The following is a 16,815-nucleotide window of genomic DNA, read 5'->3' as shown; positions in this document are numbered from 1 at the left end:
AAACTATGCCTTGTAAGGTAGCATTTGAAAAAAACTCATTATTTGCTGGTCAGTATTGTCCTGGTAACATATGTGTGGCAATACTTTGTGTGAAGTCATAAGATTTCTCTGTATGCTATTATTAACCCTTGTTCCAAACCCCACAGCCCTGCCCAGGCAGAAGTCAGGTCTGCCCAAAGCAAAAGAAGGAATGTGTGCATGCCTTAATGTGCATTTAAGCAGTAAACAGAGTCATCATGCAGAGAGGGGAAACAAACGAAGTTCAAACAGGGGGGAAAAACAGCAGGAAATATCCTTCCACACAGACTTTTTGGCTTTTGGATCTCTGCTGGAAATGTTTTTCAAGAGGGGGACTGAAATGATAAAAAGGAGGGACAAACACCCCAAAGCACCCCCACTCTCTCCCTGCCTATTGCATTCACTGCACCTGAAGAGACAAAGGAAGCAGCGATTGGATTCAGGGGTGGGGGTCCTGACTTAAAGAGATTGTCAGTAAGACTGCTGAAAGCAAGTTGTGAGAAAACTTTGCTTTGAATCTAATATAGTTTGTTAAGCTAGACACTAGAAAGCGTTTTATCTTCATTTTTCTTGTAACCATTTCTGACTTTTATACCTCATTTCTTGTACTCACTTAAAATCTCTCTCTTTGTAGTTAATAAACTTGTTTTAGTGTTTTATCTAATCCAGTGTGTTCAAGCTGAAGTGTCTGGGTAACTCCATTTGGGGGTAACAAGTTATGTGCATATTATTCCCTTAAAGAAATAGCGGACTTTATATATTTGTACTGTCCAGGAGAGGACTGGGCAGTACAGGACATATGTCTCTGGAGGGAAAATCTAATACTGGTGCTGTGTTGGGATCACCCTGCAGTATAACCAAGGCTGGTAAAAGCCAAGGTGTGGCAGGCTGGCTGCAGCACACACAGAGACACGGCTGGGAGTGACTCACATGCTGGAGACTGTGAGCAGTCCAGGTTGGAGGCTGCAGCAGCAAGGCATTGTAAAGGGCACCCCAGGTTATGGGACAGAGGTGACAAAGGCGCCCAGCAGTGTGAATTGTACCCTCAAAGCAACACACTGGCACCCACACAGTTACCCATGGTGATAGGATTATGATATGTTTTGTGAGGTATCATTTTGAAAGTCTTGATCTGTTGAACATTAATATCCTGTTGGATTGAATGTACTATCATTCTATGTGGAGTTATGAAGTTTTGCTGTGTGTGTGTTACTGAAATATGTTATGAAGTTGGAAACACCCACAACCAGCCTTTCAGGTAAAACAATAGGGCAGCCAGAAACTGATGATGGCCCATTAAGGGGAATACACACTCACAAGGACTGTCCCAGGTACCGTATACAATGGAGACTTCTCAAAGATAGCATGTAGGCAATGGAGATTGTTTGATTCACATCATAGCAAAGGATCTTTCCAGCAGGCTGGAAGAAGCTATAAAAGGGGAAGTGACATCGTCGCTTGGCCTCTTTCCCTCCACAACTCAGCAATTGGAAATAGGTCTGTAGAACAAAGACTGAACTGGGGAGGTGATCCCAGGCTGGAAAGGAGAATCCCAACCTATGCCTTAAAGAACAATACCATTAGGGTGAGACATTGCTTGATTCAACTCCTGTCCAGTTTATAGAACTCAGATTGCGGTTTTACTTTTATTTCTTAGCTTTGATCTCCACGCATGCCACTTATAATCACTTAAAATCTATCTTTCTGTAGTTAATAAATCTGTTTTATATTTTACCTAAAAGAGTGTGTTGTTTGAAGTGGTTAGGGAATCTGCGCAGGAACAAGAGCTGGTGCATGTCCACTTTCCTTTGTAGAAGGGGTGGACTGGTTAATCAACTTATACTGGTCAGGCTTTTGACCAGGGCAAGTTGGTACAGCTCTGGGGTCCTAGGCTAGATGGCTGGGGGCTGGCTGGAGCCTCTCTATTGTTAGTTCAAGAGTGGGGCTAGGAGAAATATTCATGTAACTCAGCAGGGGGTGTCCCTGCCTGTGGATGGCTGTGTACTTGAAGTGCAGTACCTGGAGAGGATTGCAGCTTGTCACAGCATCACAATGTGAGAGGGAGCCCAGGTTGGTGAGACAGGGGGCTCAGCGGTACCCCTGCTCCAGGTTGCACACCAGGGAACCCATCACACCTCCCTTCCACTATGACAATCCCATTGAAACCCCTGCCTTCTATTAAAATAATTCCCCTGAAGCCCCCCCCTCTATTGCGATAATCTCCCCTGAAACCACAACCTTCCCCTCCTCTACAATAATCTGTCCCAAAACCCTCCCCACATTGCAATAATCCCCTTGAAAACCCTCCTTTCCAATGAGATAATTCTTCCAAAACCCATTCACTGTCATAACCCCTGGAATCCCGTCCCCTGCACTGAATTAATCCTCCCCTAAACCCCTCCCCTCCTCTGTAATAATCCTCTTCAAACCCCAAACCTTCACTTCAATAATCCCCACAATGCCTACCCCTCCACAATGAAAATCCCCCAAACCCCTCACCTCCACTGTGATAATCACTTTGAAAACCCTCCTTTCCAATGCAATAATAATACCCTTGAAACTCCTCCCCTCAAGTGCACTATTCCCCTTTGAACACCCTCCCCTCCACTGCAATAATCCCTCTGCAACCCCTCCCCTATCCCCAGAATCAGAGAAAAGCTGTAACCTTGGAAGTTTAATCCAAGCCTGGAGTGGCAAGTATTAATTTTTAGAGTCCTTGTGGGCCCCCACTTTCTGCACTCGAAGCCTTAACACCTCTACTGCAATAATCCCCCCCAAATCCCCACTTCTCCATTCCAATAATCCCCCCAAATCCCCATCTGAGCAGCGAATAGTGGAGAAGCTAACAGAGGGAGTTTGACTGGGATCTGTCCGAGAGGAACTACGCTAAGTGCTGCATTGGGGGACTGAGTATCTGAGTATCCTGGCCACTATGGATATAGAAGCCCTCTACACCAATATTCCACACAAAGATGGACTACAAGCTATCAGGAACAGTATCCCCAATAATGTCACAGCTAACCTGGTGGCTGAACTTTGTGACTTTGTCCTCACCCACAACTATTTCACATTTGGGGACAATATATACCTTCAAGTCAGCGGCACTGCTATGGGTACCCGCATGGCCCCACAGTATGTCAACATTTTTATGGCTGACTTAGAACAACGCTTCCTTTGCTCTCGTCCCCTAATGCCCCTACTCTACTTGTGCTACATTGATGACATCTTCATCATCTGGACCCATGGGAAAGAAGCCCTTTAGGAATTCCACCATGATTTCAATAATTTCCATCCCACCATCAACCTCAGCCTAGATCAATCCACACAAGTGGTCTATTTCCTGGACACTACTGTGCTAATAAGCGATGGTCACATAAATACCACCCTATACCGGAAACCTACTGACCGCTATACTTACCTACATGCCTCCAGCTTCCATCCAGGACACACCACATGATCCATTGTCTACAGTCAAGCTCTAAAATACAACCGCATTTGCTCCAATCCCTCAGACAGAGACAAGCACCTACAAAATCTCTATCAAGCATTCTTAAAACTACAATACCCACCTGCTGAAGTGAAAAAACAGATTGACAGAGCCAGATGAGTACCCAGAAGTCACCTCCTACAAGACAGGCCCAACAAAGAAAATAACAGAACACCACTAGCTGTCACCTTCAGCCCCCAACTAAAACCTCTCCAGCGCCTCATCAAAGATTTACAACCTATCCTGAAAGATGATCCCTCACTCTCACAGATCTTGGGAGACAGACCTGTCCTCGCTTACAGACAACCCCATAACCTGAAGCAAATACTCACCAGCAACCACACACCACTGAACAAAAACACTGACCCAGGAACCTATCCTTGCAACAAAGCCCGATGCCAACTCTGTCCACATATCTATTCAAGTGACATCATCATAGGACCTAATCACATCAGCCATGCCATCAGGGGCTCGTTCACCTGCACATCTACCAACGTGATATATGCCATCATGTGCCAGTAATGCCCCTCTGCCATGTACATTGGCCAGTCTCTACGCAAAAGAATTAATGGACAGAAATCTGACATCAGGAATCATAACATTCAAAAACGAGTAAGAGAACACTTTAACCTGTTTAACTCAATGACAGACCTGCGGGTGGCAATTTTGCAACAGAAAAGCTTCAAAAACAGACTCCAACGAGAAACTGCTGAGCTTGAATTGATATGCAAACTAGATACAATCAATTTAGGCTTGAATAGAGACTGGGAATGGCTGAGCCATTACAAACATTGAATCTATCTCCCCCATGTAAGTATTCTCACACTTCTTCTCAAACTGTCTGTACTGGGCTATCTTGATTATCACTTCAAAAGTTTTTTTTCTCTTACTTAATTGGCCTCTCAGAGTTGGTAAGACAACTCCCACCTTTTCATGCTCTCTGTATGTGTATATATATCTCCTCAATATATGTTCCATTCTATGCATCCGAAGAAGTGGGCTGTAGCCCACGAAAGCTTATGCTCAAATAAATTTGTTAGTCTCTAAGGTGCCACAAGTACTCCTGTTCTTTTTGAGTATCTGTTGCGGGTCAGTTTGTCCATGTGCTTCATTGTTTGAAAAGTGTGAATTGGGAGTGCTTTGTTCCAGGTGGGCCTTGAGTGGGCCTGATTGATTGAGTGAAGGGTAAGACTTTGAGCCGGGACAACTGCTTTGAGCCAGCAGCGAACCAGCTGAGCGGCGAACAGCGGAGAGGCTAACAGAGGGAGTTTGACTGGGAGTTCGCCTGGGGAGAGCCCACTGAAGCTTTCATCTTACAGGCTTCTCTGAGAAGTAACTGCAACAGCTGAGGAAGCTCTGAGAAGGAAGGTGATATGGATGGGGAGTGATCAGCTGTTGCGACCTGCACAGGATGTGACATGTTTGTCTTTCTTCCACAGGACAGAAGCAACTTTGTCTGTACAAAGTGCAAGTGGTCTCCATATTGGAAGAGAAGATTCAAGGACTGGAGAAACAAGTATCAACCCTGTGTTGCATAAGAGAAAATGAAGATTTCCTGGATAGATGTCAGGATATGCTTCTGCGGGCACAACATTCTGAAGATTCAGAGCAGGCTGAGCAGCGGGGACAGAAGGACGGTGAAGAAAATTGGCAGCATGTGACCTCCAGAAGAAGAAAGAGGAGCATCCATGTACCAGCAATGCAGATACGGGTGAGCAACTGTTTTCATGTTCTCTCCACAGGTAATAATGCGGAGAGTGGACTAGATGATACAACTGAGGGAAGGGAGCAGAAGGAGACTCCACCGATTGGAAGGCATGAGATGCACTGTCCTAGGGATGGGGGTTCCACAACCACCACTCCCAAGAGAAGGAGGTGGGTGGTGGTGCTCGGAAACTCCCTCCTAAGGGGGACTGAGTCATCTATCTGCCGTCCCGACCGGGAAAACCAAGAAATGTGCTGCTTGCCAAGAGCTAGGATTCACGATGTGATGGAGAGACTGCCGAGACTCATCAAGCCCTCAGATTGCTACCCCTTCCTGCTTCTCCATGTGCGCACCAATGATACTGCCAAGAATGACCTTGAGCAGATCACTGCAGACTACATGGCTTTGGGAAGAACGATAAAGAAGTTTGAGGCGCAAGTGGTGTTCTCGTCCATCCTCCCTGTGGAAGGAAAAGGCCCGGGTAGAGACCATCGAATTGTGGAAGTCAACGAATGGCTACGCAGGTGGTGTCGGAGAGAAGGTTTGGGATTCTTTGACCATGGGATGGTGTTCCAAGAAGAAGGATTGCTAGGCAGAGACTGGCTCCACCTAACGAAGAGAGGGAAGAGCATCTTCACAAGCACGCTGGCTAACCTAGTGAGGAGGGCTTTAAACTAGGTTCACCGGGGGAAGGAGACCAAAGCCCTGAGGTAAGTGGGGAAGTGGAATACCAAGAGGAAGCATGAGAGCGCAAGAGGAGAGAACTCCTGTCTCATACTGAGAAAGCAGGACGATCAGCAAGTTATTTTAAGTGCCTATACACAAATGCAAAAAGCCTGGGAAACAAGTAGGAAGAACTGGAAGTCCTGGCACAGTCAAGGAATTATGATGTGATTGGAATAACAGAGACTTGGTGGGATAACTCACATGACTGGAGTACTATCATGGATGGATATAAACTGTTCAGGAAGGACAGGCAGGGCAGAAAAGGTGGGGGAGTTGCATTGTATGTAAGAGAGCAGAATGACTGCTCAGAGCTCCAGTATGAAACTGCAGAAAAACCTGAGAGTCTCTGGATTAAGTTTAGAAGTGTGAGCAACAAGGGTGATGTTGTGGTGGGAGTCTGCTATAGGCCACCAGATCAGGGGGATGAGGTGGACGAGGCTTTCTTCCAGCAACTAACAGAAGTTACTAGATCATGGGCCCTCGTTCTCATGGGAGACTTCAATCACTCTGATATCTGCTGGGAGAGCAATACAGTGGTGCACAGACAATCCAGGAAGTTTTTGGAAAGTGTAGGGGGACAATTTCCTGGTGCAAGTGCTGGAGGAACCAACTAGGGGCAGAGCTCTTCTTGACCTGCTGCCCACAAACAGGGAAGAATTAGTAAGGGAAGCAAAAGTGGCTGGGAACCTGGGAGGCAGTGACCATGAGATGATTGAGTTCAGGATCCTGACAAAAGGAAGAAAGGAGAGCAGCAGAATATGGACCCTGGACTTCAGAAAAGCAGACTTTGACTCCCTCAGGGAACTGATGGGCAGATCCCCTGGGAGAATAACTTGAAGGGGAAAGGAGTCCAGGAGAGCTGGCTGTATTTTAAAGAATCCTTATTGAGATTGCAGGAACAAACTATACCAATGTGTAGAAAGAATAGTAAATATGGCAGGCGACCACCTTGGCTTAACAGTGAAATCCTTGCTGATCTTAAACACAAAAAAGAAGCTTACAAGAAGTGGAAGCTTGGACAAATGACCAGGGAGGAGTACAAAAATATTGCTCAGGCATGCAGGAGTGAAATCTGGAAGGCCAAATCACAATTGGAGTTGCAGCTAGCAAGAGATGTTAAGAAGGTTTTCTACAGTTATGTTAGCAACAAGAAGGTGGTCAGGGAAAGTGTGGGCCCCTTACTGAATGGGGGAGGCAACCTAGTGACAGAGGATGTGGAAAAAGCTAATGTACTCAATGCTTTTTTTGCCTCTGTCTTCACAAACAAGGTCAGCTCCCAGACTACTGCACTGGGCAGCACAGTATGGAGAGGAGGTGACCAGCCCTCTGTGGAGAAAGAAGTGGTTCAGGAGTATTTAGAAAAGCTGGATGAGCACAAGTCCATGGGGCTGGGTGCACTGCATCTGAGGGTTCTAAAGGAGTTGGCGGATGTGATTGCAGAGCCATTGGCCATTATCTTTGAAAACTCATGGCGATCGGAGGAGGTCCCGGATGACTGGAAAAAGGCTGATGTAGTTCCCATCTTTAAAAAAGGGAAGGAGGAGGATCTGGGGAAACTACAGGCCAGTCAGCCTCACCTCAGTCCCCGGAAAAGACATGGAGCAAGTCCTCAAAGGATCAATTTTGAAGCACTTCAAGTAGAGGAAAGTGATCAGGAACAGTCATCATGGATTCACCAAGGGCAAGTCATGCCTGACTAACCTAATTGCCTTCTACAATGAGATAACTGGCTCTGTGGATGAGGGGAAAGCAGTGGACGTGTTATTCCTTGACTTTAGCAAACTTTTGATACGGTCTCCCACAGTCTTCTTGCCAGCAAGTTAAAGAAGTATGGGCTGGATGAATGGACTATAAGGTGGATAGAAAGCTGGATAGATCATCTGGTTCAAAGGGTAACGATCAATGGCTCCATGTCTAGTTGGCAGCCGGTATCAAGAGGAGTGCCCCAAGGGTTGGTCCTGGGGTCAGTTTTGCTCAATATCTTCATTAATGATCTGGAGTGTGGCATGGATTGCACCCTCAGCAAGTTTGCAGATGACACTAAACTCGGAGGAGTGGTAGATACGCTGGAGGGTAGGGATAGGATACAGAGGGACCTAGACAAATTGGAGGATTGGGCCAAAAGAAATCTGATGTCTGAAATTCAACAAGGACAAGTGCAGAGTCCTGCATTTAGGATGAAAGAATCCCATGCACTGCTACAGACTAGGGACCGAGTGGCTAGGCAGCAGTTCTGCAGAAAAGGACCCAGGGGTTACAGTGGACGAGAAGCTGGATATGAGTCAACAGTGTGCCCTTGTTGCCAAGAAGACTAACGGCATTTTGGGCTGTATAAGTAGGGGCACTGCCAGCAGATTGAGAGATGTGATCATTCCCCTCTATTCTGCATTGGTGAGGCCTCATCTGGAGTACTGTGTCCAGTTTTGGCTCCACACTACAAGAAGGATGTGGAAAAATTGAAGAGTCCAGCGGAGGGCAACAAAAATGATTAGGGGGCTGGAGCACATGACTTATGAGGAGAGGCTGAGGGAACTGGGATTATTTAGTCTGCAGAAGAGAAGAATGAGGGGGGATTTGATAGCTGCTTTCAATTACCTGAAAGGGGGTTCCAAAGAGGATAGATCTAGAGCAATGTTCCCTCTAATTTTTGACAGGCCATGTGTGCAAAAAAATTCTTCTGTGCAAATTTTTAAAGCAGAGTTCAAATTTGAGCGCCATGAGGCAAATGCGCCCAAGCGAGTAAAATGCTTATAGATTTAAAAAGTTTTAATTTGCAATTTGTGATAATAGTTTTACACCATGTTATTTTATAAATGTCATTTTTAATTACTTAGAAAAGGGAAATTTAACCATTCTTCATGAAGCAGAAGTTAGTTTTAAGCTTTATGATCTTTTTTATAGACAATCACGAGCATGTATCAAGCATATATTAATCATGATCATTATCAGTCCATAGGCTTCTGCCCGTTGGTGTCCACTTTCAGTTTTCATTCTATACACATGTCCGAAAAGATTTTGATAAACATATAATAAATACAATTTAATAAGCATGCCATTATGTCAATTTATATGGGTTTTCAGATAGAGACATCATAAGTAAAAAAAGAAAAACAAGAGTTTGTGTTTTAAATTTAAAATTTTCCTAAAAAATATCAATACATGATTATCAGCCAAGAATAAGATATGTAATTAGAAATGCATTTTAATTTCCTTATTGGTCAAAATGTCAAAGACTGCTAAACTAACCTTACTGTTTTTCCCTGCGATCTTTTTTCATTTGCCCATTCAATATAAACTCTGTCCAGATCTTTCAGTCCTCCATCCAGCCGATAACTCTTAATACACATCAGCATGTCCAAATGATCTACTTGTAAACGATTCCATAGTTTGTTTTTTAGAGTGTTCATTAAGCTAAAGCCACGCTCACAGTCTGCACTTGATGCTAGGAATGTTCCTCCAATATCCATCAACTTTGCAAGATCCTGAAACTATTCGTTCTGGTGAGCAAATGTCACCATATCCAGGAAACTTAAAACCAATTGGCTTTTGATTCTTTCGGCTCCTGCAAACTTGAAGTCACTGTACTGACTGACTATAACAATCTCTTCAGCAAGAAAGTCTTTGTATTTTGAACATAGGGATTTGACCTGATGAATCCCAAAATTGAAGTCACACTTAACTATTGTTGCACAATCAAAAGCGGACCACTCCTGGACTTCATCCTCTGGAAACCTGTCTGCCAAATGTGCACACAAGATGTTTATGAAAATTATGATGAAACTGGTATCAATTTCATTATTTTCTCACTCCATAAGACTGACTCTCCAAGGTACTGTTTTCTGATCTTGTTCAGTTTACCTCGGGCAAGGTGAAATGCTTCAAGAGGTGTAAGGCCCTGTTTCTGGAGCAGCGTGGATAGTGAAGCCAGCTCCGACAAAACATCATTCAAAACTTCTAATGTTATTCGGTATTCCATGGTATTCAGCTTTTTGTGGCAGTATTTAGAAACTGGATCAGTATCTTTGTCTTGCTCAAAATATTCCAGAAGAGGATTATAGTTGTGAATAATTGCTCAAAGCGCAAAGTGCCTAGATAACCAGCGCACTTCATTGAGTGGCCTGAAAGCCACTGACTCACATTCAGAAGCATCCACTATTTCCTGAAATTTGCATTTTCTCCCAGATGATTAACAGAACACCGTGTAGACAGTTCTCATTAAGGTTTCGATGTGTCTTATCAGCTTGACCTCTTTCCATGCATCGGAAATCCCCAAGTCTTCCCGGTGTGCAATGCAATGTTGCTGGACTAAGTGTGGAATATCACATTTCAGTTGAGCCACCACGCCATTGAGTTTGCCCAACATCACGGAGGCACCATCAGATGTGAACATCACCATTTTCATTAGATCAAGTTGGTGTTTTTTATAAAACTCTTTGATTGCAGACACTATTGAAACAGCATTACATTCTTGCAATCGTAATAGTCCACCAAACAAAGTTTTATAGTCTGCAGAATTTATGGATCTATATTTAAAGTAGAGTATCAAGTATCTGTTAATGGATATATCAGTGCTTTTATCAACAGCTAGAGTATGAAACATTGCTGATGCTATTTCATGCATGAGGTCATTTTGGACAATGCAGTTGATAATTTCAAGAAATTCAAAAGCATAATTTTTACTTCTCCAGCTCGCTGGTATGCACACATACTTTTCCATATGATCATTAATATCCTGAACAGAAAGCATTGAACGGTTCATTTTAATAGCCAACAACACACTGTCAGTAAGTACCTTGATTTGTTCTGGGTTTGAGTGCTTGCATTCAAGATTAATTTGCCTCCTCTGCTTTTCAGCTGGACTTTCAAGAATCATGCTAAGTAATCCGCTCCGTAAGGAAGGGTTTTTGTTTCTAAGTCTTGTTACACCATCTATATGAGACTTACTTGACAGATGACGCTTTAAGAAATCCAACTTCCATACATCATTCCACATTCTTCCTGTTGAAAATTCTCCCGAAGCTCTGGCATCTCGACAATATACACAAACCACTCCGTTGTCCTCATCATATGTGAATATTTCATGAAGTTTAACAAGCATTACACTATGTGTCTTCGGTGTAACCGTCTCTATAGTCGCATCCAGCCATCCAGATTTAAATGAAGTCACTGTTCTTTTACACTTTAGACCTCTAGACAGTGACATTTTGGGATTGATTTTTTATTAGATTGGTTTATTTAAAATTAATACTTTTATTATATGGCTACTATTTCAATGCCCTTAACAACGTGACTCAACAAAAGGGCAAACGGGAGATCATTCAGATCAGGATACCAGAAGTCTGTGCATAGCAAAAAAACGCGGCAAAAAAATGTGGGAAAATGGTAAAACATCACGAATAAATGTATGCAGTCCAATGCCTTTGAAAGATTTCAGTCACGAAAACAACACTTACCTTTGTTCATTTCTGGGAAATCTTTGCAGTTCCTTAGCAACTACGGCCAGGCATTTTGACTTATTCGCATGTACTTGAGTTTGTACACAGCCAAATGAAGAGACTACAAGGAGATGTGTGGGTCCCGATGTGATCAACGTTCCACTTTCGAAATGCTGGCGGGGAGGGATACGAACGATTCATTGCCCTCCTTTCCCTTTCCCCCCCTTGCCAGCTAGTAGAATCTGGCTGTGTTGATAGATGGCGGGCGAACAATGTCAAAAGGCTCTGATGTAGTATTTCATTTTTTGTGTGCGCGGTGTTTCGCTGTGTGCGCGCAGTTTAGGATCTGTGTGCACGTGCACACGTGCACAGCTTAGAGGGAACAATGATCTAGACTGTTCTCAGTGGTGGCAGATGACAGAACAAGGAGTAATGGTCTCAAGTTGCAGGGGGGGGAGGCTTAGGTTGGATATTAGGAAAATCTTTTTCACTAGGAGAGTGGTGAAGCACTGGAATGGGTTACCTAGGGAGGTGGTGGACTCTCCTTCCTTAGAGGTTTTTAAGGCCCGGCTTGACAAAGCCCTGGCTGGGATGATTTAGTTGGGGATTGGTCCTGCTTTGAGCAGGGGATTGGACTAGATGACCTCCTGAGGTCCCTTCCAACCCTGATATTCTATGATTCTATGATATTCTCTACTGCAATAATCCCCCTGTGACGCATGGCTAGAAAGGGTTAAACATCCTGCAAAATAAATAACCCACAGAGGACATGTGGGAGATAATGTTTGTGTTTTTGTGTATTTACATATGTAGGAGTAGGATGGACAATGTAATCAACAGTCCCTGTCTATGCTGTATTCTGATAGTTCAGAGGTCAAAAGAACAGTAAACACGGGATCTCTTTGAAATGTACTGTGAATGGTGGAGGAACAAGCAAATGGCCTTATGTTAATTCGTATAGCTAAGTACCGGTGATGGACCTCCTTCAAAGTCATCCTAATTACCTTTTGTTCCCCGAGGAAATCCCAACTTGTCAAAGAGGACATGAAATTGTATAAAAGATCCTTGGGTCCTGATTCTGTCATCACAGATCTGCTTAGACTTCAACAGGGGAAGTCTGAGTCGCAAGACTGAGGTCCCAGTTATGCTGGTACGCCCTGGATATGATATTTGGACCTATGAACTGAATTCTAAAGGAACTCTTTGAACTACAAAGCTCACCATCTCTGCTATGAATCTAAACCTCAATGAATTGAACTCATGTCTGTATGTATATTGATCTTTTAACCATACTCTTTCTTTTATTTTTTAATAAATTTTAGTTTAGTTAATAAGAATTGGCTGTAGCGTGTATCTGAAACATTCATTAACCTGGGAGGTAATGTGTCCAATCCTTTGGGATTGGTAGAACCTTTTCTTTTATATGATGAGAAATCAGAAATCATCATATTTGACGTGAGTACCTGGATGGAGGCCTGAGGCTGGATCACTTTAAGAGAACTGTGTTGTTTGGACTTCTGAGTAACCAGTAAGGTAATAAAGTAGCTGTTTTATGCTGGCTTGATAAATCTAAGTATTGGAATATCCACCAGCTTTTTGGGGAGTCTTAAAGGTGCCACAGGACCCTCTGTTGCTTTTTACAGCTTTTTGGGGTTTGGCTGCCCCATTTTTTGTAGTTTGTCCTAATTTAGTAACCATAGCTGGCCCGCACTAGGACCCTGGTCATACCACCAAATCCCCACCCCTCCACAGCAATAATCCCCCAAACCCCATACCTTTCACTGCAATAATCCCCCCCAAACCCTCTGCTTCACTGTGATAATCCCCCCCCAAAAGCCATCGCTGCCGCTGTTCTAATCCCCCCTCTCCCTCTCACCTTGGTGTAGTACTTGCGGTTGGAGCAGCGATAATGTGCAAACTGGCAGAAGGTTTGAAACCACGAGGCATCTGGGAGGTCAGAACAGATAGGGCCTAGAAACAGAGTGAGATGCGGTGTCAATATTAACAGGGAACTTACTCCCCTGCCCACAGGTGTATGAACCAGATCATAGAATCACAGAATATCAGGGTTGGAAGGGACCTCAGGGGGTCATCTAGTCCAACCCCCTGCTCAAAGCAGGACCAATCCCCACCTAAATCATCCCAGCCAGGGCTTTGTCAAGCCTGACCATAAAAACCTCTAAGGAAGGAGATTCCACCACCTTCCTAGGTAACCTATTCCAGTGCTTCACCACCCTCCTAGTGAAAAAGTTTTTTCCTAATATCCAACCTAAACCTTCCCCACTGCAACTTGAGACCATTACTCCTTGTTCTGTCATCTGCTACCACTGAGAACAGTCTAGATCCATCCTCTTTGGAACCCCCTTTCAGGTAGTTGAAAACAGCTATCAAATCCCCCCCCATCCTTCTCTTCTGCAGATTAAACAATCCCAGTTCCCTCAGTCTCTCCTCATAAATCATGTGCGTCAGCCCCCTAAACATTTTGTTGCCCTTCGCTGGACTCTTTCCAATTTTTCCATATCCTTCTTGTAGTGTGGGGCCCAAAACTGGACACAGTACTCCAGATGAGGCCTCACCAATATCGAATAGAGGGGAATGATCACGTCTCTCGATCTGCTGGCAATGCCCCTATTTACACAGATTAAGGCAAGGGCACCTGTTTGTTGGATGTGGAAGAAAATGCTGAATGTTTGCATGGGGACCCAAAGCACCCCTTAGAGCTAAGCTACAGAGCTCTGTGCAGTTAATGCTCAGGCAGTCTCCTGGCTGCTATATACTCTCCCTATGTCAATCTGTGGGAGTGCCTCATTTTATGGCCTAGTTTGACCACCTGCTTTGGACCTCTGTGACAAAGTGGGAATTAGGAACAGAGGGTCCTGTGGCACCTTGAGAGGGTCCTGTGGCATCTTGAGTGGGAATTGTTTACTTTCCTCATGGATTGTATTTTCTAAATGGACAACCAACCTAATTCTCAATTACTGAGGGACAATCTCCACTCATTGATATATTTTGCTTTCCACAACCAAATCTCTGTACAACTTTTAATGAGTGATGTACCCAAGTATTCAGATTCTAATATCTAAACTGTATTGTTAAATCTATTCACCTAAATTTGGGTTATTGCTGATTATGTACTCTATGTATCATATGACTTTTAAAAACAAACTTTGTATTTGTGGATAATCTAGGAACTATACCCAGTTGTACAGACACTCTTTTCTCATTCTAAGTATTATATAATTTTTTTAAACATTAGCTTTAATAAAATTTTGAAATTTGTATGCAGCCTATGTGCGCCTCAATTTCCCTTATGTGCTGCATTGTTACCTAGAGGCGGAGAAAGGACTGCTTGCTCTCAGGGCAGGTGAAGAGACATAGATATGGGTAAAAACAACGAGGAGTCCTTGTGGCACCTTAGAGACTAACAAATTTATTGGGCATAAGCTCTCGTGGGCTAAAACCCACTTCATCAGATGCATGCAGTGAAAAATACAGTAAACAGTATAAATATTACAGCACATTAAAAGATGGGAGTTGCCTTACCAAGTGGGGGGTCAGTGCTAACAAGGCCAATTCAATTAAGGTGGAAGTGGCCTATTCTCAATGGTTGACAACAAGGGGTGAATATCAAAGGAGGAAAATTACTTTTGTAGTGCTAATGAGGCCAATGCAATCAAGGTGGACGTCGCCCATTTCCAACAGTTGACAAGAAGGTGTGAATATCAGCAGAGGGGAAAATTACTTTTTGTAGTGACCCATCCACTAGATGTGATATAGATAGATATGGGTGTCACCTAGTTGCCTGGGCCTTGATCCCCATATCAGTGGGACATCTGAGAAGACAATGGTAAATCCATTCACTAAGATGTTCACACCTAGCAACCAATGACCCAGAGAGATACAGACTTCCCTGCCTCTCAGCAGGGGGGCTGAGCCACATTTTCCCTGGGCTGCGGGGGAGGTGGAAGTTAAGTGTGGGCTGTGGGAAGCAGTCGGGACACACACCTAGGAATCTGATGAAAGGGTCTGATGGAGGGACAAAGCGAGCTTGAACACTGGGGTTCACTACAGCTTGGCTGGACTCTGGCTATCCTCTCCATCTGGCTCCCATCCACAGGAGCAAGGGATAGGCTGGGTCTCACAGGATCACTGTGGGCATTTCCACATCCCCCATTGGAATCTTCTGGCCTGGAAAGAAAGTCCCAGCATGCAGCTTTCTGTACAGGCCAGCGTTCTGAAAGGGTGCGTGAATCAAGCACCTTCCCTGACCATCCCACAGTGATGTCAGTGAAATGGCCTCGGTGATCCACCAGCGCGTACAAGACAATGGAGAAGTAGCCCTTTCTAGTGATGTACTCCATCGCAAGATGGCCTGGGGCCAAAATGGGGATATGTGTGTCATCTATCGCCCTGCTGCAGTTAGGTAATCCCATTGCGGCAAAGCCATCCACTATTTCCTGCACATTACCAAGTTACAGTCTTTTGTAGCAGGAGGGGATTAATAGCCCTGCACACTTGCATCACCGCAACTCCCACGGTGGACTTTCCAACTCCAAACTGATTCGCAACTGACTGGTAGCAGTTTGGAGTCACCAGCTTCCACACAGCAATTGCCACTCACTTTCCAACAGTGCGGGCAGCTCTCATTCTGGTGTCCTTGTGCCACAGGGTGGGGCGAGCTCCGCACACAGATCCTGGAAGGTGGCTTCGCACATCTGAAAGTTCTGCAGCCACTGCTTGTCATCCCACACCTGCATCATGATGCGATCCCACCACTCAGTGCTTGTTTCCCAAGCCCAGTACTGACAGACCACTATGTGCAGCTGCTCCGTGAATGACAGCAGTGATCTTGAATTATTTGTTTCCATGGCAGACAGCAGGGCAGGCACCACCGATTCATCCTCTGTTTTGCAGTGAGGATATTGCAGATCAGCCGCATTGTTTTCATAATGCACATCACCAGACTGGTCAGCAGTTCAGGATCCATGCTGTCAGGCAGAGATGGCAGGCGCACAGTTTACAAAGACTGTTGAAAATGGCACAAAATGCTATCGGTTCCCAGAGCTCTGAGCAGCAGAGGGCGACGGAGGGTGGCGAGTTGCACAGTGGGATAGCTACCCACGATGCAACATTCTCTGTTGATGCAAGAGCAACGACTGTGGACACACTCCACCGACACAAGGAGCGTTGTGTGGACATGCAAAACTGATGTAATTAAAGCAGCTTATTATCGTTGATGTAACTTAAGTCAATTTAACTCTGTAGTGTAGACAAGGCCTTAATGGAGCAATGGCTCAGGGGTGCTTCTTAGGGCTTCTGACACAGGGAAATTTACTGGCATCATTACACAGCTATAGAATACTAGTGTAACTTAGGGTGACCAGATATCCCGATTTTATAGGGACAGTCCCGATAATTGTGGCTTTTTCTTATATAGGCTCCTA

At 44.5% G+C, this 16,815-nt stretch overlaps 1 protein-coding gene across 1 annotated transcript in view; it reads right to left on the bottom strand.

Annotated features, from left to right (window-relative positions):
- The window catches only part of ACRBP (acrosin binding protein), a 50,124-nt gene extending 33,993 nt beyond the window's left edge, over positions 1-16,131 (bottom strand). The window contains exons 1-2 of the mRNA XM_065417406.1: positions 16,059-16,131; positions 13,248-13,342 (exon numbers count right to left, since the gene is read on the bottom strand). Coding sequence (XP_065273478.1) covers positions 13,248-13,342; positions 16,059-16,131 — 168 coding nt within the window. The remainder of the gene's footprint in view (positions 1-13,247; positions 13,343-16,058) is intronic.
- Between the last annotated feature and the right edge of the window lie 684 nt (positions 16,132-16,815).

Source organism: Emys orbicularis, chromosome 1 (assembly GCF_028017835.1).
Source record: "Emys orbicularis isolate rEmyOrb1 chromosome 1, rEmyOrb1.hap1, whole genome shotgun sequence".
Classification (NCBI taxonomy): domain Eukaryota; kingdom Metazoa; phylum Chordata; order Testudines; family Emydidae; genus Emys; species Emys orbicularis.
The sequence above is the reverse complement of the archived record's forward strand: the minus strand, read 5'-3'. Positions and strand labels throughout refer to the sequence as shown.